The following is a 26,654-nucleotide window of genomic DNA, read 5'->3' on the forward strand; positions in this document are numbered from 1 at the left end:
CTCATAGAAGTTACGATCATGGCAAATAGTGCCTTTCCTAAAGTATTTTGAGATAGCGTAGTGAATTTTCCTCTCAGGTAAGGGCGTGGGATGTCATATCCAGCTTGATGAAATCTGGTGGCCATATTAAACAGGCGGATAAGAATCACCAGTATTCAGGTCGTTCCTTCCTCAATCAATCAAACGCGATGTTCTTACCAAATCATCTTTTCTCTAGCCAAGCCTCTTACCTGGATAAAGCTTGCATGATTTTGCTCTATCCTCAGATCTAAGAACTTATCACTGCTGCCCTTCTTTCTCTTTCTTTCAAGATTTGCTTCAATACTTGCTTGTGGTTATGCCATAACCTATCAGCTTATATTTGATTCCTAGTGATTAAAAGCCATTCAAAATGCGTTATCAGAATTGGGACGTTCTCATGTTTCCACATGAATTATGCAAGATCCCAATGCAAGAGTTCAAAACTTCCTGTCAAGTTGTTCAGGACCACGGTAAGTACTTGCTTCCAAACTGGAGGCCAATGTCTCCAAACTGATGCAATCGCAGAAGTCCATTACTCGCAGACCACTGCTCTGATACTTCCTATGGTTACTTGTTTCATACCAAGCTTAGCTGCTGGAGAGCCCTTCCGAATTTCTATCCATTCTTGGCAAAATCCCGAAGCCAGCCGTTATGTACAACATATCAGCAATAGAAATGCGGAATATGTTATGTTTGAAGCTCGTGTATTTGTGGATGGACAGATTGCTGGGTAGGCCTCAACCATTTGTCGCAGGCAAGCAGATGTATTGACTAGTCTTAAGTACTAAGCTCTTTCATCGAAACGGCCCTTGGCCAACAGTTCTCGAAACTAGTGTTGGTAATAAAATCATTCTTCTTTTTCACCTGTACCTAGTATAAACATAACTATATACTGGAATGACCGAGAGCCAGCATTGTCTAACAATCTATAGAGCTCGATAAACAGGGAGATTGCAAAAAACTCGAGTTTCCTGCCTTCCATCGAGAACTTCTATCGCAAAGTTATTGGAACCCGGGAGACGACCCTCGGACGTGTAAAAGTAGTGGTATCGGAAGGTATTCCAAGAGATAATATTTTCTATGCCTTCGAGCGTATCAAGAACTTAGTAGCTTTCTCGTTTCAGCATGCTCCATTAGGTATATCCATTAATTTTCATTTCCATCATGACAGATTATCAACCTAAACAACTCTTAGACGTCTTGGAAGCTTCTTCGATTGCATGGCCAAATGCGGCCATGTGGCGCCAGGTATCTCTTGTTGCACCTATCTACAATCAGCATCCATCGCCGAAACGGGTTGAAGAGGATCACGAGGCTCATGCCCATTCTCCACGAAAGTCACAAAACATAGATTTCTTGTCTTCGCAATCCAACTCTATGCCACCACCAGCAGCACCATTCTCAAAACCTCCAAATTCGACCCATTCACTGCTGACTCACACGTCCTGCCTTTGCAGGCTGGCGTCGTCAAGGGGTCTCAACCGATACTTCTATGCCGGATCTTTCAAGTGATTCTAGTGGACAGGCAGGTAGTATTCGAAACGTATCAGATCCTATGATAATCGAGAAGGCATCTCGAAACAATGACATGCAGAGTATGGGCGCATACGAATCTCTCTGTGAAGCATTACTGGCCACCTGTACCTGTTAACACACCACAGAATGAATCTGAAATGACATCGGCAAACATAATTTCACTTCGACAGACGTCTTTGCAAAGAGTATCTAGCAGAGTCGGCCCCGTTGATCGTGTAACAATACCACGCGCAATCGGTGCACTGGATGCACCCGAAGGACTAGTATCTCATATCGAAGAGGCTCGACTCCGTGACTCTAGAAGATTGAGCTCTTCTTCGCTGAGTTGTGCTAACAAGGAGAATGAAAGTCGAAGTCCAGCAGCTCCATCGGAAAGCACTGGTCTTAACAATCAGAGAACTGCAAGTGATGGTTCTACTAGAAGAACGTCTAATCTTTTTACATCCACCAATGCAATTGGCACTAAAAGACAAAGGAACGTTACTCCTGCTTCCTCAAAGGCCATTGATGATGAAGATGAGCCAAGATCCTCTCCCTCGTTGAGAAAGGTCTCGAGGCAATCAAATGCCAGTGGGAATGGGAGGGGAAAGGATGCTGAAAGAAGAGTTTTAAGTACCGTTGATAATGCTTAAGGAGAGAAACAAACCATGGAGAGGATGTGGGGCATGATGTGTAGCCTAAAGTTCGCGCTTATATCATGTTTGATGGGGGACCTCGAGAGACTTAGGCAGTGGTGGACTGAGTATCACTTGGCATTCATTTGTTTTTGTTTTTATCAATCATGAGGTTCCGATGCGTTGATTTCTTGTCACAATTATTGCTATCGTTATTAATATCGTTGTTGTTGTCTTTGCCTGTTTGTTATTATTTTCTTTTCAGTGGAGAACTCGAACGTGTTTTATTCAGTTGATTCGATTAGTTGAGGGAAAGTAGGAATGGCAGTATACCTGGAAATAATCAATAATTTTTCAATAGCATTGGCAAGCTTTTAGAGTGACATGTGATTGTTATGTTGTGTTGTATGTACCATAAGGATAAACGTGAGGGCATATGTGACTTATTGTGTGTTATGAAGGAAAATGGTGGTAGATGAGGATGTGTATACTTCATGTGTGAAAATCATTGGGAGAGGTGAGACTATGTGTACTCGCTAAATGAAGGATAGAAGAAATATGGCGCAAGGAAATTGTATGGGAATCGGACATGGAAGAGGACATGTGAGGAGGAGATTGCAGAAAGAGAGGAAGGAATAGTTTAAGAAGGGGAAGTGGGTGTGAGAAATAGATTGGAGATTGGAGGTTAGGAGTGAGGTGGAGATATTGGGTCCCCCAAAGGAGATAAAGTTGAAGATTTAGTTTGGACGGCAGTGGGATTTGAGCGTGATAAAAAGAAGGACACAAAGGTGTTTGGGAAGGTTGATAGAAAGTTGGGATGAGATAGGATAGGATAGGATAGGATAGGATAGGATAGGATAGGATAGGATAGGATAGGATAGGATAGGATAGGATAGGATAGGATAGGATAGGATAGGATAGGATAGGATAGGATAGGATAGGATAGGATAGGATAGGATAGGATAGGATAGGATAGGATAGGATAGGATAGGATAGGATAGGGTATGGTGGACTAAGAAAGAATATGTCCCCTTCGAACATCTCGGTCACAGCTTCAAGCTTCAGTACCTAGTATATATAATGTGTGTGTGTGTGTGATGTCGAGTGAGTATTCATAATTGTATCCTACTCGTCTTATCGCAAACCTATCTAATCTCTTATGTTTGTCAAAAATGAGGAGATCAGGATGAGGGTGGTCGTGCTTACATGTATGCATGATATTTGATGACCTTCATTTCACTTCGTCGTAGGCTGCACATCTTGTTGGTCAAAAGAATTCAAATCTAGTCCGACGAGCGTGCGGACACCTCGTTCGGTGAAGGTGATGGATTCATATTTTGAAAGGGTATCTGCATCTGGAATGTATCAGGATAATAGCTATCTCAATAACATATATCATACCGTACTCATCTCAGAAACAATGCAATCCGGGCTCATACTCATACTCATCTCACCTCGAACTCAGACCCAACATCACAACTAACATCCTACAGCTCACAATTGCATTAAACCATAAATTTGTATTGTTGTGTTGTATTGTACTGCATCTATAATACACACTTTCTCTTCCCTCTCTGCTCCTCCAGCACCACTTCCAAAACCCTTTCCCGAACCCCATCCATTCCATTTACTCCCCAAAACATGATTGCACCCCCTATCCCCACTGATCACTCATGAATAACAATATGAATGTTCTTCGAATCAGCTCTGTTTCTTTTACCTCCCTCGCCACTTCTCCGGATTTCAATCGTTCCATCCTATGCATTCCAGTCTAATGTTCACTCCGAGGGTATGGTGTGGTATCGTGTTGTATCGCGACTTTGTCCACAGAACCAGAGATAAGCATTGCTGACTTTGCTCTCCCGTAAAAAGTATGTGTGATTTGTATGTGTTCGTCGAATTGAGGATACCAAATGAGGAACGAAAGAATTTGAATTCAAAAAAGAAATTAAACGCCTGTCGCTGATGATGATAAATGATGAAAGTGATGCCAAAGCCAGTTCCAAATGCAATGTCATCATAGAAGCCAAAAAGAAAAATCACAAATGCCAAGCCATGCCAATAATGCCATGATGGAGCCTACCCCCCATTGCCAAAAACGAAAGCAAGTGCCCAAACCGAGTAATCAAAAAAGGAGGTTCTGAGATAAAGCTCCCAGGATGTTCGATGAATTAGATTGAACCAGAAAACCCAAGCCGAAAAGTACGCCGTTGTAATGCCTCCTCGTCTTCGTCCCCTGAGTCGCTTGGTCGTCGTCGTTGCAGCAGATATTTGATGCCGGTGTTGATATACAGCCAGCTGTGTTGTTTAAGATAAGACGTATAAGTTTGTGTGGAGACCAGGAAATGAGTGGATAGTGTCGTAAAGTAGTATGGTGGAAGTGATCTTTCTTGTGATCTCTTTGCAAGCTCTTTGCAATGATCATTATGGAGAAAAATCATGAGTCGTTAATGAAAGCGGGATGTGTGTGATCGTGTGTGTTTGAGGGGTATCAATATTTGGTTCGCCTTTTTCCTGGTCCCGCGCATCATGTCATACCTCTCGGTCCTCTTTGGTATGTTTATTCTTCTTTCGACTTGACCAGCCTTGATGCCGCGATGCCTTCCGTTTTCGACATACCTCCTCGATTTCCTTGGTTTCCACGGCTAGTGGCTATTTCTTTCTGCCCCCAGCACCAGTAGATGTAATCTTAGACGTGGACATTAAGTCTCCGATGTACTTCTGTAAGAATTTGTTGTTGTTATCGAGTTTATCGTGCTCCTCTTTGACAGCTTCGATTCGATTAAATATTTCGAGGAGAGATTGTTGAAGAAGCTTAGCGTGTCTTTAAGGGAAGTACCGAGTTAGTATTGTTTGATATTCCGTATGGACGGTAGCATTCATGGGTGAGAAGGGAGGATAACATACTCGTTGAGTTGCGCTCTGGCATCTTGACTCATCTTCTCCAAATCCTCACTGTTCCTCCTTGGACTCATTGCTCTTGCATCATCCTCGTCGAAGACCTCGTCCCCTTCTTTTAATTCCACGCGCGGGTGTTCGCGCGGTACTATTATAGTACCGCTAGACTTTCTAGTACCAAGCTTTGGCCTCTTGATTGAAGGTGTACGACTAGCAGAGGTGTTTGCTGGCGTGCTTCCTCCATTTGCATCGGACGAAGATGTGCTTGATGAGTCGTTTGTTAATGGAGAGTCGGCCAGTGATGGATTGGCGGTACTGGGTTCCAAGGAAGAGGTTGGCGGGATGGCGGGAACCGTTGCTTCAGTTGGTGAAGCCATGATTAAAGGGAGTCGTGAGGTGTGAGGTGTGAGCTGGGTAGATGCTCGACTAGGCTGAAATGTACAGCTTTAAACAGAATGTCAAGTTTCGTGCCAACAACTTCTTAAACCGAGTTGACTGTCTTACTGGCAGACCTGATGTGGTATTGTGTGGTAATGGGATGGATGGTGTTGCCAAAGAGAAAGTGATGGGTATTGGCTCCGAGGGAATGTTCGTGATTGGATTCGAAGAGATGGTAATGGTGGTAGTAGTAGTAGTAGTAGTAGTACAAAAATATAATAATGGGGTATCTTTTGCTGGAGAAGAGAAATCGAATAAAATTGAAACTTTTTGATAGGAGTTTGATTGTTTTTTCCTTCTTCTTCTTCTTCTTCTTCTTTTCTTTTAGGATGAAAGCTCAGAAGAGCTACGAGCAAAAATAATTTGCATCGAATCTCTTCTTCTTTTTAATGTTTTTGCAAAAAGGAATCTTTCTTCTCTTTCTCTCTCTTTTTTTTTCTTCCGAAAGAGAGATTTTTTGGTGGAAAACAGTGGGAAAAGGTGTGTGGTGTAATGTGTGGTAGGTTATGGTTGGGAAGGTTCGAGTATATTGGGGTTACTTTTAGTGTTGTGTAGTGTATCCATTCAAAAAATCCGCCGTGACACCAAAATATTTGCCAGCCCAGTGTAGTAAAAAGAGTATCGGTATCCTTTTACTCTCACTAACTTGGTTCAGGGAAATAAATGGACGATGGAGGAGAGGATAAATGATAAATGTGGAAAGCTAAGACTAAAGAGGATACAACTTCGAGACGAGGTGTATCACTTCGGAAATGAATAATTTTCATTTATTCACAAATCACAAGATGGTTGGATAACATGGACTCTCTGTACGGACAGACTGAAGGGAAGGGTTTAGGTAGATATGGTGTATAACCAGTAAAGCAATTAGATGAATATCAAACGGTGCGTGATGAGCTTTTTGGGTATCTAGATGATCTCTTCTTCGTTTCACATAGGAGGTGTGTCGTCGATATTAGATACGTACCGGTACTTGGAACTACTTACTGTTACGACATGATGGAATGACTCGAATCACTAGATGATATATAGAACTTGAATAATGCAAAGCTTAGATGTACTTGTCTAGCATGCACAAAGCTAATTCAAGTGAGGTTGTGATGAAGGGGTAGCGTCGAATAACCCCGATCATATCACTCTCATAATTCTTATTACTTCAGTATGGTACGTACTCAAGTATATCCCTACGCTTTCCATATTGAGAAGATAGATATACCACATGGTAAAGATTCATATTCTTAATCATCCTGCGAGGTAGACTTCCTTCAATGATGAATTAGATTCTTATTTTCACTGATCTCTGCTGACTATTGAATCTTGAACATTGAATACAGAGAGAATTGATGCTACACACTTTAAATTCACATATATCCACATAATACAATTTATTCATTCGTCTTATTTGTATATTCACGTATTCACATATTCAATAGAAAGAAGTAAAAAGGTACTTAAGCCGAGGGGGCGGCGGGCAGCATCCTTCTCTACTTTTCTCCCCCTCCTAGCTTTTTTTCAACTTGCCCATGCCCGGTGTCTCTCCCTAGCTTGGCTCCCATGCTCGCTTTTTACAAGTTGTAGTGGACCCTGATAAAGCCATCAAGCACTAGGATACGTCGCTGCAGATCTTAACACCTGTGATTATGTGACGCTTTACTTCTCTGGTAGATTCCGAAGTGCCAATTATGCCACAACAAATTATGCTTGATCCACCCCTGACCGAGAATGATCCCGGACCTCTTAACACAACGGTCAGAACCTTACTTTTGAAAACAGAGAGAGAGAGAGAGGGAGGGGGAAGGAGAGAGTGTGTGTGCGTGTGCGTGCGTGTGTGTGTGTATTGAAGGGAATATTGAATTGTTGGTTGTGACTTAGCAACCCTATCTATTATTTAATCAAAAGCAGCAAATTTGAGGTGGAGTATAGAGACGTAGCACAATACGGCACAGTCGGTAGATATTTTTGATCAAATTATTAAATCATCATGGTTAGCGGTTGTGAGTGACACTACAGCATTCCCATTATTACGAAGTAATTTGAAACTACAGCGATGTAAATGAAGTGTATTGAGGGAAATGTTGATGTGTTCAGAACGTGCGTGTTACTCAAGGAACAACTTTTCCACCTACGGAGTGTCACCAATGATCGTACTCGAATATAAAATAGTGTACATATCTAAGTATCCACACCATCATGCAAAGCAAAGAGGAAAATGCAGTGGAAGGATCGTTTAGACGTTCCTAGGTAGATGCAACGTGCCGTAACGCCGTCGTCCGCTTCCTGTATGCAAGAGTTAAAAGGCTTCCTTAATTGTGATATCCAGATAGTCGGGTTAAGGAATCATGGATGAAGGGGGTTCAAAAAATCTTTTTGTCGATGCAAATTTTGGAAGTCTTCCTAAAAGAGTTGAGTGGGGGTCAGGTTAAATTGGGTTATCCCTTCATGGGTTGGATTTTATTGTGGATGTCCTGTTTCCTTTCCAGTGGACTCTGAGCACACACAGATGAAGAGTGCTCGGTACTTGATTGTAATTTGCTCGCTCGTCTCGGTGAGTTCGACGTTTTGTTAGTCAAGAGTTCAGTGTTCACGCGTGGTCAACTGTGTGTCACTGTCAGACTTTGACTTTGTTAAACTGCTGGGAAGTAGAAATGAACATTTCCAGTGTTATATTGGATATGCTGGTACATAATCGTAAGGTTAGGAAGAAATATTATGGAAACACCATTATGTCACCAGCATTACGATGAATCAACGATACTTACACTACACGCACATATGGAGAGATCGGATAGAGTAGGATGCTGCGAGACCCAATGCAAAGAACAAAACAAGAAGAACTTCGTAAAGGAATTATGGATTTATGGAGAGCCTGACAACGTTTATATGCACTTAGTTCAAGTGAAGTTAGTTGTTGACATTTCAGATGATATCTTGCCATTCCTCCTTATTTATTCTTATGCGGGCGTAAGTTAATTAGTTAAGTCAGTGGTCATAATTATTTATGAAAGGTCAAGCAACGTCAGAATGATATCGAAATAGTTTTACAAAATCAACACTTCATCTTGCAAGAAACATATTGATAATAGCCTCTTTGAGATCTGCCAATACAAATCACACCATAATCCTACTCGGCTTCTAACTTGTAAGACGATCCTATTCATTCTGAGGTTATCTTGAACATCATTGTCATTTCGTACTTAAAAACTGCTGTCCGTCATATAATATACCTAGCATTTCCAGCAAATTTAAACCTTGACCCCTTCTCCTGCTTTCGATTCTCCTCTCTTTTCTATGGGATCCTATACATAAATGTACGAAAGTGTATATGTGTACGAGTACCCCTGAACTAAAAATCTCAAATCTTCCCAAAAGGTTTCAACACAACACCACACTTTTTCAACGGTAGGTCAAGAAATTTAGAAACACCGAACTCACAAAAAGGGACCCACGTCGTCATGATGTAATTACGCACGGGATCAATCAAAGCCACTCTCTCCCACAAGCATTAAACATCGAATACATCAAGGGCTTTCAAGCATTTCTTGATTACTACACTCAATTAAGCACTCAAATCAAGAAGATCAACTACCATTTTTACCCCTTATAGTAGTAGCGAGTAATAGAGGAGGTAGACAAATAAGGTAGACATGACCGCTAATCTCTTGAAGCGCCGGGATTTTGATTTGGTACGGGTCCAACGACATGACTGGCACTGCCGTACGTACCGATATAAGAATCCCTACGTATCCTATCCTACGAAGGACTACTTGCGAGTCACAAGTATCGTGAGATTTTCCCCGCTCATCATCATTTCCATTTACAGCGGCATAATAAGACGTTGGAAGATCAGATCAACAAACTAAGGATACAAATCATGAAACTGTTTCCGATGCCGAGCGTTTACGAGTCCTCGGAAGTAGGAAGAGGCGCTCCAATCCTTCTGTTCAAGTTTCATGTCAAATTCTAATCGATCGACTCTTCAAAACGTCAAGAGTTTAACACTCAATGAAGCCATACAGATTCCAAGTTCTAACAATATGACAAGTTGACTCGGGTTCGCTGTCAGTTGTTAACCCCTCCTCCAACATTATTTCCAAACCTCGGAACATACATTATCCAAGCTCAATGCTCATCAAACAAATTCTGTGTCCCCATGATGTTCCGCCTTTCTCACGTTGCCGATCCCATGGAAATACTTCCCTGCAAAATCTTCTCGACGATTTAAAACGAATTACTAAATACAGAGGACCCTGAAAGCAACCCCTGGCTCTACTATCCATTTAAGACAATATAAAGTAGTGATAAACCTTATACCACCCTATTAGAGGCTATCATCAGTATGATGACAGCAGTGGTGCAGCGATGATGATGTTGAACATGTTGATCCTTTTTCTCTGCCTTGGTGCCTTGGCCTACAGGATCAGGGTTACAAGCTAACAAGTTAAGATACCTCCAACCTCACTACAATAAGCTTTTACTTATTAACAAGATCACTTACGAGTATTGCCACAACATAGTCGTCGCGTTTCCTCGTGCTTTGGTCTAATTCTTCGTATCGCCAGCACAGCCTTGTGATTCATCATTCGAATCATCAAACCTGAAAAGATTCAGCCGCATCAGGGAGACCTGTCAGCGAAATCGCCTCTTGCACAAACCAGAATATCCCAGAATGTCCATTTATTATGGTTCACGAATGAGATTATGAGATTATGAGAAGCTTACCTAGGCGAACCACAAACATCGGCCATTTTTCGGAGTGGGTGGTCCGACAATTGTCGGTCATCTGTACTCCCAATATTATTGTCCCAAGATTTCGTGACTTTACTTCCACTAAAATACGGACTATGAACTGCGATTGATCCTTGAAGTAGCAAGAAAGCACAAACCACCAAACCGTCAAAGTGAGCACCACGGGATGGATCAACAAGAGAATAAACAATAATCAACATAGCGGTGAGGTGCGAGAATTTGGAAAATCATTTGCTGAAATCTTTGGAACTGTTGAACCATAAGAAAGATCAGCTTCTTATTACTATCATCTGTGCAGAGCGGCACTTTCTCTGGTTTATCTTCGTGAGTGGGAAATAAAATAAGCCGTACATCGGATTTGATGCACAGTATTCCCCGGATACACACTTCGTCGGAGGTCATGGGTCAATAGAGGGGACATTCAAGATTCAAGAATGTACAATCAGAGTGTCGTGAAAGTTCCCCACTGGTATCTATTTTTCTACTTTTTGTGGGTGAGATTCTTGATAACCATCTGACTGCATTATTCGTTTTTCTCCTAATCATCGCTTCCCTAGCACTCAAAATCGTAAGCGGATTAGCGAATGTGGATGAAGGGGCTGAGAGCTTGTTTTGTTCACACGACCTCTTCTTCTCGTCCAACTTTTGAGGCTGAAAATTGATTTGCCCAATCTCGGTATTTGCAGGCTATTATTACCTTTCACACAAAGAGGGCTTGATCAGATGGAATTATTACTTCATTCGTTTGTACGCACTTGAATAAGTTGAGGAACGGCAGTGCAATTACACAATTCTGTCTATATCTCACGCAGGTGCGCAAGGCAGCTATGTGGTACAGCATGAATATTTACAAGACTGAACAGGCATACCACGTGGAAATGACGATTTGGCTATATTGGTTATGTAACGTTCAGCGTAGGTGGCGGAAAGACCCTGAATTTTTTGTGTCGGATTGTCGAGGATGAGTAGGAGGTTTGAGATGATCAATTAGTTATTGCATTTTGATGATTTGATGAATGTTTCTATGTCAAACTTGAGGATTTAATGAGTAAAACTTGCCACACGATGGAATGTGCAAGAAAAAAAGCTTGACAAGCTGTTTGATTGGTCAACTTTAAACATGAAAATCAAGAAATATTGTGGTGTTCTAATGCCTGGAATCTGATATCAGGGCAAATGCAGTACATGTCGAATTCGGTATGCAATTCCTATTATACTGAACGTGCTTGCCTTCCAAACTTCCACGATCCTTCCTTTTGCATAACGCTATGTCTAGAAAATGAATATAGGGCTCTTTTCTTCAATGACTCTCATGATTAGTACGATATAGCACGATTCGTTCAGTAACATTAACCACAATTAGTTTGGACCGACTAGCGGAAAAAAGACGGAAGACGGAAACTAGTCCGTACCTTGAAAGTACTAAAACATACGTGCCATTAGTGAAGTGATTGAAGAAGGTTCCTCGGCAACATGGTTAGCGGGTGCAGTTTGGGGTAAGAGGACGGTGGAATTCGTAAGGGGGCGCTTTTTTTGGTGGAATTGATTCGGCGGTGTCGGGGTGTATTGCAACTTGGGAGTATGATGAGAGGGAACTTATACTCCTAATAAGTTGAGAACATCATGTAAAGAGAATGAGTGTTGCAGGATGGTAGATTCTGTGGACATAAAGATGGAGTGTAGATCCCTAGTGCTGGTGTTCCTCTATTGATACCCCATTACCTTCGTTTGCTTTGTTTAGTGCTCTCCTAGTCTCTTAACTCCCTCACACAAACCCCCGAACCGATGTCTACAGCCCAATCAGCACACTAAAGATACGATGTTCAGTATCGAAATCTCTTTCAACATGGGAAAGCACCTCGGAAAAACATATTCATACACTATTTCACATCTTTGTAGGGCAGATTCGGGTAATCTTACTTTACTCATAACTCACGAGCTCACGTCTCAAGATTTTTAATGGGGAAAGAAAGTCGGAGAACTTCGTTCTCCCCTTTGGGAGCGAGCTGTGGGTATTGGGGAGGATTATATTATTTAGACCAATCAGGCGTGTGTATGGATATTTGATATTACTTTACTAGGGCAACTAGGGGTAGAGACTAGAAATTAGCTTGCTGCCCAAATCTTACTCACCTGCGAATCTTTGATTTTTACAATGCCCAATGATTGGTGTTTGCTTGCATGGAGAGTAGTGCATATTGTTGAAATTAAAAGCTGAGTGGGAAGTCATCTGTCGAGTGTGTGTAGTGAGTGGGATGAAGTCTTAACAGAATCCGAGTTAGACTTTAGGTTACCAGACCACTAACGGATAGAAATTGGCAATAAAGATGCAGATTCAACATACATGTGCATAAACAAACTAATCACAGTAGCTGAATCATAGATTCATTAGCTACGGGGTAAGATACCAAGCTGCGCTTAGCAACACTACTATGTTTGGTAACCGATCCTAAAGCATGAACTAGTCTTTAGGAAGTCGATAAATTGCGCATGTGGCGTGTTGAAGGAGGCGGCTGATAAGGCGAGGTGTGGACTATCACGGCATCTTCATCCATGGATGCCATGGTGGAAAGTATGTGTGTGGTGTTGGTTAATTCAGTGAGAGTTGATTACTTGAATAGAGCAGAGTGGATGTTGCTAGGTTTAGCCCTGTGCTTTCTGACAAGTTGGAGAGACTAGTAAAGGTCGAAGATTGAGTTTGTGGGAGGATTGTTCGGATGTGAAGAGGTGATGGGGTGAAGGGGTGAAGGGGTGATGGGATGGTGGGATGGTGGGATGGCGAAATAAATTGAGATCAGGTGGGAGGTGGGTGGTGGGTGGGATTAGGGCAGGAGAAGAGGGGGTGGGGTCGAATGGAGAGGATAAATAGGATTTGGCGCGATTAATTGAATAAGTGCTTTTTCGAACCAACAATACAAAAATATAATAGCATAGGCATCTATCACATTGGATTTGCGTTTTTGTTGGATGATGACTTGTGCTTGCAAGTGAGAATCGGAGCAATCTGGTGGGTACTGTGCAGTAGGAACACTGCATAATACTTTAACCCGAATCAATATCATAGGATGCTATCTCGGAGAATAATCATCCATCCAAAGCTGAATCAGGTGCAGTGTAAATGTAACAGGCACTGATTGGCCAACAAAATGTTTAAATTGAACTGTAGGCATCATCACTCTCTTTACTGCGGAGAGTTTTCATTCTGCCAATTTGCTTGACGGTATTTCGTTAAGATTGGCTGATGTTCCGTAGACAACAAACGAATAACAAACACTTCTAAATATAGCTTCCTCCGCAAACCATCCTAACCTCTGGTCCTCTGCAATACGTTAACATAAAAACGCCCTTCTCGTTCCTGTGTACCGCAATTGTGCTCTAGATGCAATCAGTATCAACATATGATACCGTAGCCCCTGTAGTTATCGTGCCATTGATAGCCTGGGCTTGGGCTATGGATGTACGTGTATTAGCATTCATTAAGTTGCCCTCTTGCTCTCATAACCTCCAAAAGAGTAAAAAGAAAACTCACCGCCACTAGTTGTTAACCATAATCTCTTCCCTTCCTTTCCTCCAACTCTCTCAAATGCGCCCGCCGTAACACCAGCCAGTACTGTAGATGTGTTACTACCAGCTACAGCTACAACCTCAGTCATGCCCTGTTTCCACATGAATAGCGTATCTTGATCGTTGCCACACAAGAAGATTGTACCATCTTCACGAATAATGAAATCATCTGGACTCGTTACATTCACTAGTAATACACTATCACTCGTTGGTGCCGCAGTGATCGGAGCGATAGGTACGCGGTTGAAGGTGCTTGCGCCGAGATTGTCGAAATAGAGATATGGGGAGCGGTAATGAATACCGTTGATTCCGAGATGTGCTTCTGAACTTGGTGGGATGGCCATAGACGAGAGCCTAAGGGGAATGGTATAAGAGGATGTTGCGACATTGACGTTGTAGATTTGACCAAGAATTGAATCGCTTATAAGAATATGTTCCGGATCTAAAGTATCCATGCCGTTCAACAAAACAGATTCTGGAAGATCGACTATGTGGGATACTGTTGGAGGGGAGGTTAAGATACCAGCTTTGGAAGAGAAGGTGTTCAAGTCCACCTTGTAGATTGCATTAGAGTAATTCGTAGCCTTTGTGAAAACAGCTGTGTAGGGTGTTTGGACGGCGACGTAGAAGACATCCGAGAAGGGTGTGATTTCAGTGATACCTAGAACTGTATAGTTGTGAAGTCAATATTTGCTTTTGTAGGAAGGCTCTTGAGGACAAATGGGAATTTAGGTTCTCGTAGGGGAATTGAGAAGACACATAAAATATACGGTATAACATTGATATAGAAAGGGTAACTGAGGAGTACAATGTGAGACAATATGCATACGTCCGATGTAGGTAGTTGCATTGAAAGTATGAAGGGTTATAGGAGCGGTTTGGTTGGAAGGGTCAAGGAGTTGGAGGATCGGTGTATCGAGACGGGTAATGAGTAGTTGGCCATTAGAACGGACGGCAATGTTCTCGGCCCAGGTTTTGTCCCCGAGAAACTGGAGCTCGGTGACAGGAAGTTGAAGAGACGAGGCCGAAGATTTTGCTAGAGGTGTGGTGCTAGCGAGGGAGAACAAAGTTGTGGTCAAGAGACCTGTAATATGATAAACACAGCGCATCTTGTGAACGGGGAAGGAAAGCCAAGGTAATTGGAGTAACAGGAACACAATTGAACTGTTTCACTGGTAGGACACACCCAAATTTATATTTATGAATTTGTCAAACCGCATTTATAACTATTACTAGTGACTTGGAAAGTCCATGAGTCTAAGGCTAGGGTTGTACAATCAAAGTTCAGCTCAATCAATATTGATAGTTTCCTCTCTCGAATGAGTGGTACGGAAAGGCTCCGTATGCTCCGTAAACTGCATAGCAAAGGCTGAATAAGCATGTTAAAAGAAAAGTTTACAATTGTTATTAAGCAAGAGATGCATGAAAATTGAAGATGTCTCAGATTTCGAACTATTGGAACTAAGACGAGTGACCGGGAAAGTAAGAAAGCAACTACCAAGGATATCAGTGTGTGAAGGAACTCAAAGAGATTTGATAAATCGCGGATTTGCTAGTACTTTCAACATACACAATCCTCTGGTACGCTGAATTCATTCCGTGTAATCACAATATGAACGAACATGTCATTGCCGACTATAGTTCTCGCATGCCTTCCTGATTGTTATTACGCAAAAACTATTGCATTGAAGCAGCTCTCGTAGCTGAATAATTGGGATCAGTGGACGACTTAATGGTGATCAAACCCAATATCGGTTGTTTGATGCAATATATACCGTCCAAGTAGCCGAAACTTTCATATGAGCAGAAGAGACAATTGAAGTGTCGGCTTTTGAGTTCCCCTTTCAATATGAGAGCTAGTCTTCCGTAAAACCCGGCCAGCTATCTCGACTGAAGTTTGGCTTATTGTGGTCATCCGCAATCATGACATGTTCCATCGTGCAGACATCGACAATAAACTTTGTGTCTTAATCGAACTACAGCAACTTTGCTGAATGGTGCATGCTATCTCAGACGTCAAACACCGTGCCAATGTATGATTCAATGCCGGGAAAGTAGGGAGATGTATGGTGTTCACTTGAATTCCCGGATTCTCGAGTGAATTCACTTGCAATTGATACCTAGTATCGCAACTATCCAAGACCATTAACCTCACGAAACCATCCTCTGTAACTGACTTGCTAAAGTCTGTCACAGATTTTGTGATGAATAACATTCTCGGAACAAATCATTTACATGATGTCTACCTAGTAGATGTTGGGCCACCAGTGGGCTTGTTTTTCTGAAGTTAGTCTATTCGCTTCGAATTCCTTGCACCAAGCTCGCTCAGAAGTTGAAATCTACACCGCTTTCTTTCATGCTAACCTAATCAGAATGCAACTGTGGCAGAATCTAAACTGTCCCTTGAGCACGACGAAATAATGTTCACAGCACAGAATGGAAGATGCGATGTCTTGAATGAAGTGTCACGATCTTTACTTAATTAATGAATTTTATGATTGTCATGATTTATGGGAGTTGATAGTCAGTAGCGTTCGGTCCTTACTAGAAACAATAAACCAATACAATAGATCAATTGACAATGGAACAACCATCGTCAAGCTCAAAGGTTACAGGTAATATACTCTCAATGTCCTATGCCCATTATATCTACTAAGAACAATGAAGTGGAATATTTCGATCCTGATAACGTATATCCGCTCTTATCGCCAGGACTTCTACCTCGACTTCCTCTACGAAACTTACACTGGGAATCACACGCTGGTCCGCTCCGTTCCATATCCTCCCTACATGTCGACCTCATCAAATACAATCCAGACTCCGGACTAAGCGCACCATCAGTGCCCCTTAATTCGAGTGTATCCGATCTCTCAAGAGTAAGAAGTACAGACTCTGGCATCAGCGCAGATGATGGATTTCGCACACAGGCAATTGGCCAAGCTGTTGACAGGCCTCCTGCACTCTCCCGATCCAGTACGAACTCGGCTGTGAAGGGCCGCAGACACCAAATTCCCGGGTTGAGACAGACACCGTATTTGAAGATTCTGTTTCTGCGGTGTGATGATAATGATACATACAAGTCTCAGGGTCGGAAGCAGGTTCGAGAGTGGATAAAGGAGCACACTCCATCATCTACAAGCAAATCCACTTCGCAGGAAAACCACGACAATTTTGAATTCCTTATTGTTCATGTAATCGTCCCGAATACCGCAGCAGCTACACAGCCTCCAACGAGTGGGAAAAGTGCAGACGGTAGCTCTGGATCTACAAGTGAGAAATCTACGGCACGTTGGAGAGGCGGTGGATCATCTACCATTCTCGAGAAATTGAGAGCAGACTTCAATGGCTCAACGAAGTCTGGTGTTGATCGGATTGCTCAAATTCGCATTGGCATCAACGATGTTCCATATAACATGCTTCCCCGTGTTGTACCGGCGATTCCTGGATCCTATACGGAAACACCACAAGAAAATGAGAATGCCTGGATTGATCTGATTTCGAAGCTCAAATTCTTGATATTGCAGTCATTTGACATGCGGGTAACTCAATATGAAGAGAACATTCGGGAAAAGGATAGTCAAAGAACTTTACCTGGCTGGAACTTCTGTACATTTTTTGTACTCAAAGAGGGTCTGGCAAGAGGATTTGAGAGCGTTGGTTTGATCGAAGATGCCTTAGTGGGTTATGATGAGCTTTCCATTGGCTTGGACACAATTGTTAGAGACCAAGCTGCTGCAGAGCCTGGCACTCAGCACGGCGGCTCTTTCTTACCTTACACTGAAGAACTTAAACTCCAGGCAGAGCGGGCTAGAGAGGCAATTTTGAAAGACATAGGCTTGGAGGGCGCAGGATCAGACTCAGAGGAACCGATTGACCTACAGTCCACGGGTGGTACTTCCGAGAAGGAGGATGATGAAATCCCCATTGACGCATCGAGGAAAAGGTACCGGGAACTCATTCTTGCGAACGATGTTTCAATATTTGATTTTCGGTGCTATTTATTTGCTCGCCAATTAACTCTCTTACTGCGATTAGCAAATGCATGGTTTACACAAGAAGAATTACTCGCAAAGCTCAAAGAGCAGCGAGAATCAAGTTTACTTGGAGTAGCTGCTAGACTTCCAGCTTCACAACCTTCAGATGACACTGAAAATCTTGCTGTGCTTGGTGAAGTCTGTAAGCGAGCAATGGATTTTATTGGTGCTATATCAAATATCATGCGTGAGGATATCTGGAGTGCTTATTTCCATTCTCAAAAAGAGATTTCCTACGAGAAGGCAAAATCGGATTTTAAATCAGATCCCGTGATGAATCAAGTAATTGAAAATGTTGTTTCCTCTTTCACATTTTCTCTTGCTCAGCAGATACTTGCACAAACTTCCACAAAAGCATTGCCTATCCCACCTTCGACACTGGCACCTCCCGGCGGCGGAGCAGAGCCGAAATCCTCAATCCCCGAACCTAAAACCATGATGCATCCTGCTAGGACGACTTCTCTTGCCCTCCGATCATCGTCTCGAGAGCCTCCAAGTCCCGGATTGTTTCCCGGTGGCCGAAGAGCCAGCGTACCTGGTCCTGGTGCGAGTTCGTCGGCCTTCCTCAAAAACGGGTTAGAGGACCTTGCTGCCCACCGAGCCGAACTCTATTTGCTCTCTCGGAGTGTTCTAGAGCATATTGGTAAGCAGCGTGGGTGGACTGCCGGCTGGGAAGATGTGAATAAGCATCAAAGCGAGGATGTGGAAGTCATGGAAGAGGTTAACCTTGATGAAGAGACGCCATCAAACAAAGACGAGACAACTTCTCCAATTCAAGTTCCACCTTCACTAAACGGCATTGACAGCAAGTTGCTTCGGACAGCACTAGACAACAAGGCCGATTTTTATCGTCTCTACGAAACTCTTACTGATAAAGCACTCCGGCATTATACCGTAGCAAATCGCATACAGTCTGTACAGACCAGCATGGCAGATCTGGCTATTCTCAAATATCATTTGGAGGACTATGCTGCCGCTGCCTCCTATTTTTATCGCATTACTCCTTTTTACGGAGATGCTTCGTGGACACAAGTCGAAGTATCGCTATTAGTAATGTACGCTAAGTGTCTCAAAAAGTTAAGTCGTAACGATGAATATGTCAAAGTCGTACTGAAGCTTCTTGCGAGAGTGGCCATGATGGAGAAAGAAAAACTTACCAGAAAATCAGCTTTCAAGATTGGCCAAATGAGCACGTTTGACGAAGGAGATATCATGCTCAGTGATAAATACCTAAATGAATTGTTGCTGATAACACCAAACCTGTCCCGTGACGTTCACGTCCCACTGCAGGATTATTTTAGTAAGATTGAAGTAGACGGAACTCCTCAATATCATTCTAGTCAGGATAGTTTCGGCTTACAGCTTCGACTTCAATATTTGTTGAAGGAAGACTTGAACGTCGATAAGGCCCGAGTAAGGGTTATTCCGTTATTGGGCGGCCCTGGCCGGGAAATCTGGCTCGAAACAAATGATGCACGTTTATACAAAAAAGGATGGAACAAATTATACGTTCAGAGTAATGTAAGTGAAGATAACACTCTTAATTTGAATACGTTCTCACGGTTATAGATCATAATCCCTGGCTCTTATCAAGTTACACATGTCATTCTCCACAGTAGCAAAATTATCATGGAGTATTCACATGATAGTATTGGGCATCTATCTACAAGAGGAAGTGGTTTCTTCAAATGTCCGAAACTACTCCTTTACCACCGCGCAGAAGCTTTCAACGTCAAACTCTTCTCCTCTAGATGCATGCATCTAGACCAAAATCGTTCTTTAGAGATTGAGCTATCGTCTGGGTGGAATAATGTCAGAAACGGCCAACTTCAAATTCGTGCGGCAACAGCTGGGCTGCGGCTTCAAACGAGCGAGGTAGCGATTATCGACGGACAACTCGACATTTCCAAAAAGAAAGAGGCAGGGGTCGTTCACTTTGGTGCGATGGAAGCAGAGAGCATTGCAAGAATACGAGTGCCGTTCAATCTTGAACACGAGGTGAACGAAGTCACACTTCGACTTGAAATATCGTACACAACGAAAGATGGAGACTTTTTCTTTGCTACCACTTCTTCGGTGTCAATCATGCTCCCATTGGGTGTCAATGTCCAGGACGTATTCAAACATAAAGCATTGTTTTCTAAATTCACCATCTCAACATCCACAAACAGCCCACTCAGACTTCTTAGTTCTAAGTTAGAAAAGTCCGAAATATTCGAGGCACATTCTGGACTTGGCCTAACACGACCTCTCACCATATTTCCTCGTCAACCAGCGTCTCTACTGTACAAAATCATGAAGACCGATTCGCCTTCTTCCCCAATCAATCGACGGAAGTCCCACAAACCGAGAACTTTATCTCTCATCTTACATTATATTTGTCTTGATGAAGAGGTTTATGATGTTGTGGCTCAAGTTCTGAGAGACTTTCTCGGGAGCAACTCCTTACGACCATATACTCGCCTGATTATACCTGTCGTTCTTTCGGAACTTCGATCAAATTTCTCGCCATACGATTTTGAAAGGGCCGCCATTCTTGGTGAGATACCTACTTCAGCTATCCTTAACATCAGATGGCATGACCATTTTTCGGGACTGGGAAATTCCATTGAACAAGACCAAGACACTGCTCTGCTCATTTGCAAGATACTCCAGAAATGGCAGAAGCAAAATCCTGTCATCCCTTTACCGCTCCTATCCGTCGACGGAGCTGCAATCTCAAAAAGTCGATCGATTGTAATCCCAGTGGATGTCCCTTCGGTGATGGTGGTGCATACTGCTGACCTACGGCTACTTCAAATGGCATCAGTAGCTTCTAGTAGTGCTGTAGCAGCAGCAAACGAGCCAATACCAGCATCATTGCACCTTAAATCGACGAGGAACTGGGATACTGCCTCTCATGATGATGCTACAAGCCCAGGGGAAGATATAGAATTTGTATATGAGGTCACAGGTCCATCAGATACATGGCTCATTGGTGGTAGGCGAAAAGGCCACTTCAAAGTCCCTAGAGCTGTAGATGGAGGAAATCATAAATTGACTTTCCCCATCGTGCTGATCCCTCTTCGGGAGGGGTTCTTGCAATATCCTACTATAGAGATCAAACCACTTCCCGCTACCAGAAGTATCAGACCAGGATCATCAGGCGGTGGAGAGGAAGGCGTGAAGAATAAATCACGGCCTGTAATTTGCGAAACTGACTGTAAGAATACTGGCGAAACCATTAGAATTATAAGTGATGCTAGGAAGACGACTATGAGTTTAGATGCTAGTGGACCGCAGGGCGGAGCCTGGTTGCTAGAAAGTGAGAGAAGACCAGCGGGTGCTGGAGGCATTGTGATCGATTGAAGACATTAGACTTAATATAATAATTTTGGAACAAGGATCTTTGAATGCACAAAATGAAATGTGATGGTGAGGTCTTACTTTTCGTATCAATTAGAATAATGAAGTCATGCTTCATATCGAGTGACAAATAGGTAGAAGACAATCCTCGTGCAGCTAGAAGCTTAGAAAGTATACAACTCCGCCGCTAAGAAAACCAAGTTAGTCCCCTTGTAGTTTACCATCTTGTGATATGTGCATCTAGCTTCGGAGTTGCATACTTTCTGGCAGCACGAGTAGTGTTCATTAGGTAAGATTACAAGAGCTGAGGGGAGCGGTGGAGTGGAAAGAAAATTCTCCGAGGAGTCAAGTAGATTAATTGCCGGGGGAACTAACGGCGGAAAGGCGAATTGCACGTTCCCCACGGGCCCTCCGTATAGAAACTCGTGGGGTTGAGGGGAAAAAAAAGGTAGGATCAATTTGCCCGACAATCTTGGCAATAATACCTAGATACATATGTTTAGAAAAGATTAGCAATGGTTAAATACGAGTAGAATCCTTACAATACGAAAGTAAAGATCGAACATTGCAATCTTCTAGGGATTGAATAACCGCATGTAAACGTAAAATAGGATTCTTATCAACGTTTATCATCTTATCGAGCCGCGTATCAATGTTGGTTGACCGAACCCAGTTTCCTCTCCAGTTTCGTTAATATATTGACCACTATCGGCCACTCGACTAGCCGTATTTACTGCAGTCATCATCCGAACCTTGCCTCGTGCAGATTTTCCTAATAAGGAAATGATGGGTTCGGGGTCTCCGCCCTAGGTCTAAATCTAAAGGTTGTGATTAGATTAAATCTACGAACGGCCAAGATCCAGGTACTACCTTGAATGCGAGGATGCTCCTGCCATTCTGCTAGAGATCAAGTATTTTTCTTACCTATAGAGGTAGAGGTTTCCCTTAGAATGAATATAATATCTACTTCTTTCTCTCTCGCTTTCTCTCTCTCCTGACTTTATATCTACTAGTTCTGTTCTTCACTGAAGTAAATTTTGGAGGACTACTATTCATCATGGAAGAGAAGTCTAGTCACAGTCCTGTGTCAAGCTATCCTGAAGAGTCCACGGGTTATGGCGAAAAAGCTCCTCCAGATTACAATGGCAATGATATTCAAACAGAAGGGCTTATATCCGAAAATGTCGATGGTCTCAAACGACAGCTTTCGGGAAGACAAATTCAAATGGTAACCATTGGTGGTTCAATTGGTACAGCTTTGTTCATATCCATTGGATCGGGACTTACACAAGGTGGACCGGGATCTCTACTCATTGCCTTCATCTTATACAGTTGTTTCCTTGGGTTAGTTAATAATTGTATGGCTGAGATGTCAATCTTCATGCCGGTTAGTGGAAGTTTTGTGAGGATGGGGAGTAAATGGGTTGACGAAGCCTTCGGATTTATGCTGGGGTGGAATTTCTTCCTTTATGGTGAGTAGTGTTCAATTGTGTGCGAGAATTTACGAAGTATGTGGATAAGTGCTAATGAGGATCTGAATCTAGAGGCTATATTGATTCCATGGGAGATTAGTGCGTTGAATTTGGTGTTGACTTTTTGGAGGTATGTATCTTTAGCTCCTTTTTTTCAACCGATCATTACACTTGGACATATCTAACGCATTAGGACAGTGATAATATACCCTTAGCAGCTGTCTGCGCTGGATGTATCTTTCTCTATGGGTAAGTTTCTATCTCAATCCCCAGGTATCATTTCTGACTAGAGTAGTGTTATTAATCTTTTTGCTGTTAAATGGTATGGAGAAAGTGAGTTTTGGCTGTCTGGTGGTAAGGTAGTGTTGATCGCTATGATATTTTCCTTCACATTTATCACAATGGTCGGAGGAAATCCAAAACATGATGCATATGGGTTCCGTTATTGGAAAGAACCTGTAAGTTCCTTGCATTTTCTGAGTTTTTTTTTTGGTCCTAATGATCTGTAGGGTGCATTTGCCGAATACGTCACTACGGGATCTTTGGGTAGATTTGAAGGATTTCTTGCCGCGTTATGGAAAGCCGCATTTACTATTGTTGGGCCTGGTACGTTAAACTGTGCCGGAATTGTACTAAAAATGTGTAAAACATGTAACCCTAACAATTATCTAGAATACATTGCTATGATGTCGGGTGAAGCCTCGCATCCCCGCAAAAACCTCAAGCGAGCTTTCAAGACGATCTACTGGAGATTTGGAGTCTTCTTTATCGGAGGAGCTCTAGCATGCGGAATAGTCATTCCATACAACGATAAGAAACTAATTGCTATCCTTTCGAGTGGTGGCTCGGAGACTGGAACTGCAGCTTCCAGTCCCTATGTTCTTGCTATGCAAAATTTGGGAATTGGCGTACTTCCGCATATTACAAATGCCTTACTCGTGACGAGTATCTTTTCCGCTGGTAATTCCTATGTGTATGTTGTCCTCCTCTCTCATACAACAATGTCCTAGAATATACTGACAGTACCGAAGTTACTGCGCATGTCGTACATTGTACAGTCTCTCGCTCGATGGACATGCCCCACGTTTCCTCCACAAATGCACCAAGTCTGGTGTACCAATCTACTGCTTTTGCGTCACCATGATCTTTCCCTTTTTAAGTTTCCTTGCAGTGGGCAACAGTTCGGCTCAAGTCATCACATGGCTCGCAAATCTTACCGAAGCCTCACAAATCATAGATTACATTTGCATGTGTACTATTTATATATTCTTTTATAGAGCATTAAAGGCACAGGATATTGATAGAAGTACACTGCCTTATGTAGGTTGGTATCAACCTTATTGTGCCTGGGCGGGACTTGCGGCAATGATTTTCACGGTGGCGTGTTATGGATACACCACGTTTTGCCAGGATGTGAGTTCTCTTTGCGCCCTCTCCTGCGTGCTGATTTATCAAAATGTGAAAACAAAACTAACCAAGAATAGGGTGGGATACCGGAACATTCTTCTCTTATTATACTATGGTATTCGTCTGTCCAATACTTTATGGGGGATGGAAAATTGTCAAGAAGACCAAAGTTGTAAAACCAGAAGAGGCGGATCTTGTATGGGAAAGACCAATTATCGATGCGTACGAAGCGACTATGGCTGAAAAACACATATCGTTCTGGGAGGAAGTAAAAATCATGATGGGGTTCGGAAAGAAGGAAGTGCATGTGGAATAATGATTGAATGATAGTGAGGATGGACGGTCCGGGATCATCACCTTAGAGAAAAAGTACTGCCAGTGGAATCTTATTCCCTTTCACGATATTCCTAGGAACCTACTATTTCGCGAATACCTTTGATGAATAATAAATGCTCGAGAATACCCTGGTCAAATCAGGGCGATTAATACAAATATGAGATGACGCCTTAGGCTGGATTGGGAAGTCTAGGTGCTATTGAGACTGCATCAACCATAGTGAGCTCAATAAGAAGCGATGTCCCTTTCACTGATTACTCTCCTCCCATTGAAACCTATCAAGTCTGAGTTTCAAGTCGCTTATTTTGCCTACCGTCGACTGCTTCTCGGCCAATAACTGATGGATCTCAGAATCCACAGTCTTCGACCTCAGAGTTAAACACAACATCTTCTTTCCTGTCTCAAAAATATCTTTAAATTTCTCTGTGCTTGCTATGCCCTCCTCACACTTGCCGCGCCATTCCGGAGATGATATTCTCCCGCGAAGCTGCTGAAAGCAAACTAATTGTTCATCTAGAGACTCGATGTGGATTTCCAAACGGTCAATCTACTTCTCATACTCTGTGACCGAATCGGATCGCTTCAGATAGTTCATGACTGCTCTTATATACAATACGCGTTCATGGATTCTTTGAGCCAGCGATTGATTTTCGTTTGGGGTGCCGGGGTCGGTATTGTCACTGATCTTGGGTGGTGCACCTTCCGGTTTGTGTGATGGGCCATTGAGGAGGTTGGAAGGGGCCTTGTCTTTCTATAGAGTGGATGTGGATTAGAATGAATGTCAATTTTTGCCCATGGAACTTTTGGATTTGAAATAATCAAAACTAGAGATGATTATGAGAATGATCTCATTTAAAGATCGTAACGTACCTTTGTGTCGTTAGACGATGTCATGTTTGGATTCTGCTGATTGCTCTTCTAGGTGATCAATTCTGATTTGATTGTGAAGACTGGCGATTATCTCAAAGAAAACCCGAATGAAGACCTAAAGCTGTTTGGGACTTTATACTACCTTTCCAGTAGTGATGGAAGCTGTGTGAGGAATATTCAAGCATATTCGTGGCATCATTTAGCATTTCGTGAAGATTCTCTTATTCCAATACTCGCTAGAAGATACTGGGACGTTAAAAAGAAAAAAGAAGAATAATGCAAACTTGACACAAAGATAAACTGATCATTGGAAGACGTCACAAGCTGCTCGACAAACCACAAAATCCAATCTAAGTTGTCTTAATGCAAACCTTGAGAACAATTTGGCAAATAACAATACTCAGTATTATTATAAGTACCCCAAGCTTTAGCCAACTTTTAGCTTCTAATATCATACATTCTCCAAAAATGGCAACGCAACCACACGACTTGACTGTCGTGGCAGCCCTGTTCAGTGCCATTGAGGAGCGCAACGCGCTTCTAGAAACAATCAAGAGGAAAGATGCAATGTTGGAAACATGCCAAGCACAGTTAACGCAGCGTATGAATGAGAAAATTTCGTGTGAAAGAGCTCAGACGAAGCTGGCAAAGTGTGAAAAGTTGCTCGAGGACAATGGAATAGAGGGGGTGGAGGAAGTGATTTGTAAGCTGGAGTATCTGAATGATATGGTGGAGAAATTGCAATTTAGGGCAAAAGAGGTAGAGGAGTCGGGAAGGAATATTGAGGGTTGATGGCTCTTAGGTGATGTTGAGAGGTGGTTAGGTAGGATTCTTTAACGTAAGAAGTGATAAGAAGGAGGCAGAATGGGAGGATATGCGAGAACGTTTACTCCATATTAGTTCTGAGCTTAGTCTTATGAAGTGTCAGCTGCAATGCTTGTGAGATTGACTTTCACTGTAATGTTTGAAGACAATACCTTTGACTTCCGTTCCCCTTTCTAGCTACACATTTCTGGATGATAGATAAAACCTACCCAATTAAGAGGCCAAATCTTCTAGTTGTGACTGAAGAAGTTCAAGCTTCAGATCTAATTCATCAGTAGCCCAAGAGACCAAATATAACGCGCTCAGATCAGAATCCTGGAAATACCCACACACTGCCGAACAGAAACACGCAGTCGGTATCAAACGTACCTAAACAAAACCATCTTACCTACCGAAAAAACAACACCTATCGCACAAAGCTACTTCGACTACCCATTTCGACTGCGCAAATACCGTATGTAATACCAACCTCAGTCATAACCTGAAACATCTGCATGCGCTTCCATAATATAAAAGGAGCTTTAATGGTTTAAAAGCGGGGAAACCAA

The 26,654-nt window shown here is 42.5% G+C and overlaps 8 protein-coding genes across 8 annotated transcripts; 5 read left to right on the plus strand and 3 right to left on the minus strand.

The window, feature by feature from the left end:
• Positions 1–391: 391 nt before the first annotated feature.
• Positions 392–2,189, plus strand: EAF02_009260 (uncharacterized protein; the record flags this gene model as incomplete). The annotated part of the gene is made up of 7 exons (XM_038905308.1): positions 392–491; positions 547–751; positions 804–894; positions 954–1,158; positions 1,217–1,487; positions 1,531–1,553; positions 1,618–2,189. The coding sequence occupies 7 exons, from the start codon at positions 392–394 to the stop codon at positions 2,187–2,189; spliced, it is 1,467 nt and encodes a 488-aa protein (XP_038754761.1).
• Positions 2,190–4,823: 2,634 nt separating this feature from the next.
• Positions 4,824–5,446, minus strand: EAF02_009261 (uncharacterized protein; the record flags this gene model as incomplete). The annotated part of the gene is made up of 2 exons (XM_038905309.1): positions 4,824–4,995; positions 5,079–5,446. The coding sequence occupies 2 exons, from the start codon at positions 5,444–5,446 to the stop codon at positions 4,824–4,826; spliced, it is 540 nt and encodes a 179-aa protein (XP_038754762.1).
• Positions 5,447–8,216: 2,770 nt separating this feature from the next.
• EAF02_009262 (uncharacterized protein) lies at positions 8,217–8,584 on the plus strand (the record flags this gene model as incomplete). Its single annotated transcript, XM_038905310.1, has 2 exons — positions 8,217–8,468; positions 8,513–8,584. 2 exons carry the CDS (start codon positions 8,217–8,219, stop codon positions 8,582–8,584), a joined length of 324 nt encoding a protein of 107 aa, XP_038754763.1.
• Positions 8,585–9,838: 1,254 nt separating this feature from the next.
• EAF02_009263 (uncharacterized protein) lies at positions 9,839–10,453 on the minus strand (the record flags this gene model as incomplete). Its single annotated transcript, XM_038905311.1, has 3 exons — positions 9,839–9,916; positions 10,003–10,072; positions 10,227–10,453. 3 exons carry the CDS (start codon positions 10,451–10,453, stop codon positions 9,839–9,841), a joined length of 375 nt encoding a protein of 124 aa, XP_038754764.1.
• A 3,175-nt stretch (positions 10,454–13,628) lies between these two features.
• Positions 13,629–14,926, minus strand: EAF02_009264 (uncharacterized protein; the record flags this gene model as incomplete). Its single annotated transcript, XM_038905312.1, has 3 exons — positions 13,629–13,702; positions 13,783–14,484; positions 14,647–14,926. 3 exons carry the CDS (start codon positions 14,924–14,926, stop codon positions 13,629–13,631), a joined length of 1,056 nt encoding a protein of 351 aa, XP_038754765.1.
• Positions 14,927–16,279: 1,353 nt separating this feature from the next.
• On the plus strand, positions 16,280–21,236 carry EAF02_009265 (uncharacterized protein). Its single transcript, XM_038905313.1, has 3 exons — positions 16,280–16,432; positions 16,485–19,372; positions 19,421–21,236. Exons 1-3 carry the CDS (start codon positions 16,399–16,401, stop codon positions 21,197–21,199), a joined length of 4,701 nt encoding a protein of 1,566 aa, XP_038754766.1. The 5' UTR covers positions 16,280–16,398; the 3' UTR covers positions 21,200–21,236.
• A 1,017-nt stretch (positions 21,237–22,253) lies between these two features.
• Positions 22,254–24,391, plus strand: EAF02_009266 (uncharacterized protein; the record flags this gene model as incomplete). The annotated part of the gene is made up of 8 exons (XM_038905314.1): positions 22,254–22,668; positions 22,741–22,798; positions 22,867–22,917; positions 22,964–23,126; positions 23,178–23,274; positions 23,341–23,641; positions 23,700–23,992; positions 24,153–24,391. 8 exons carry the CDS (start codon positions 22,254–22,256, stop codon positions 24,389–24,391), a joined length of 1,617 nt encoding a protein of 538 aa, XP_038754767.1.
• Positions 24,392–25,749: 1,358 nt separating this feature from the next.
• Positions 25,750–26,073, plus strand: EAF02_009267 (uncharacterized protein; the record flags this gene model as incomplete). Its single annotated transcript, XM_038905315.1, has 1 exon — positions 25,750–26,073. One exon carries the CDS (start codon positions 25,750–25,752, stop codon positions 26,071–26,073), a length of 324 nt encoding a protein of 107 aa, XP_038754768.1.
• Between the last annotated feature and the right edge of the window lie 581 nt (positions 26,074–26,654).

The sequence above is a fragment of the Botrytis sinoallii genome, assembly GCF_014898435.1.
Source record: "Botrytis sinoallii strain Bc 23 chromosome Unknown BSIN_019, whole genome shotgun sequence".
Taxonomy (NCBI): domain Eukaryota; kingdom Fungi; phylum Ascomycota; class Leotiomycetes; order Helotiales; family Sclerotiniaceae; genus Botrytis; species Botrytis sinoallii.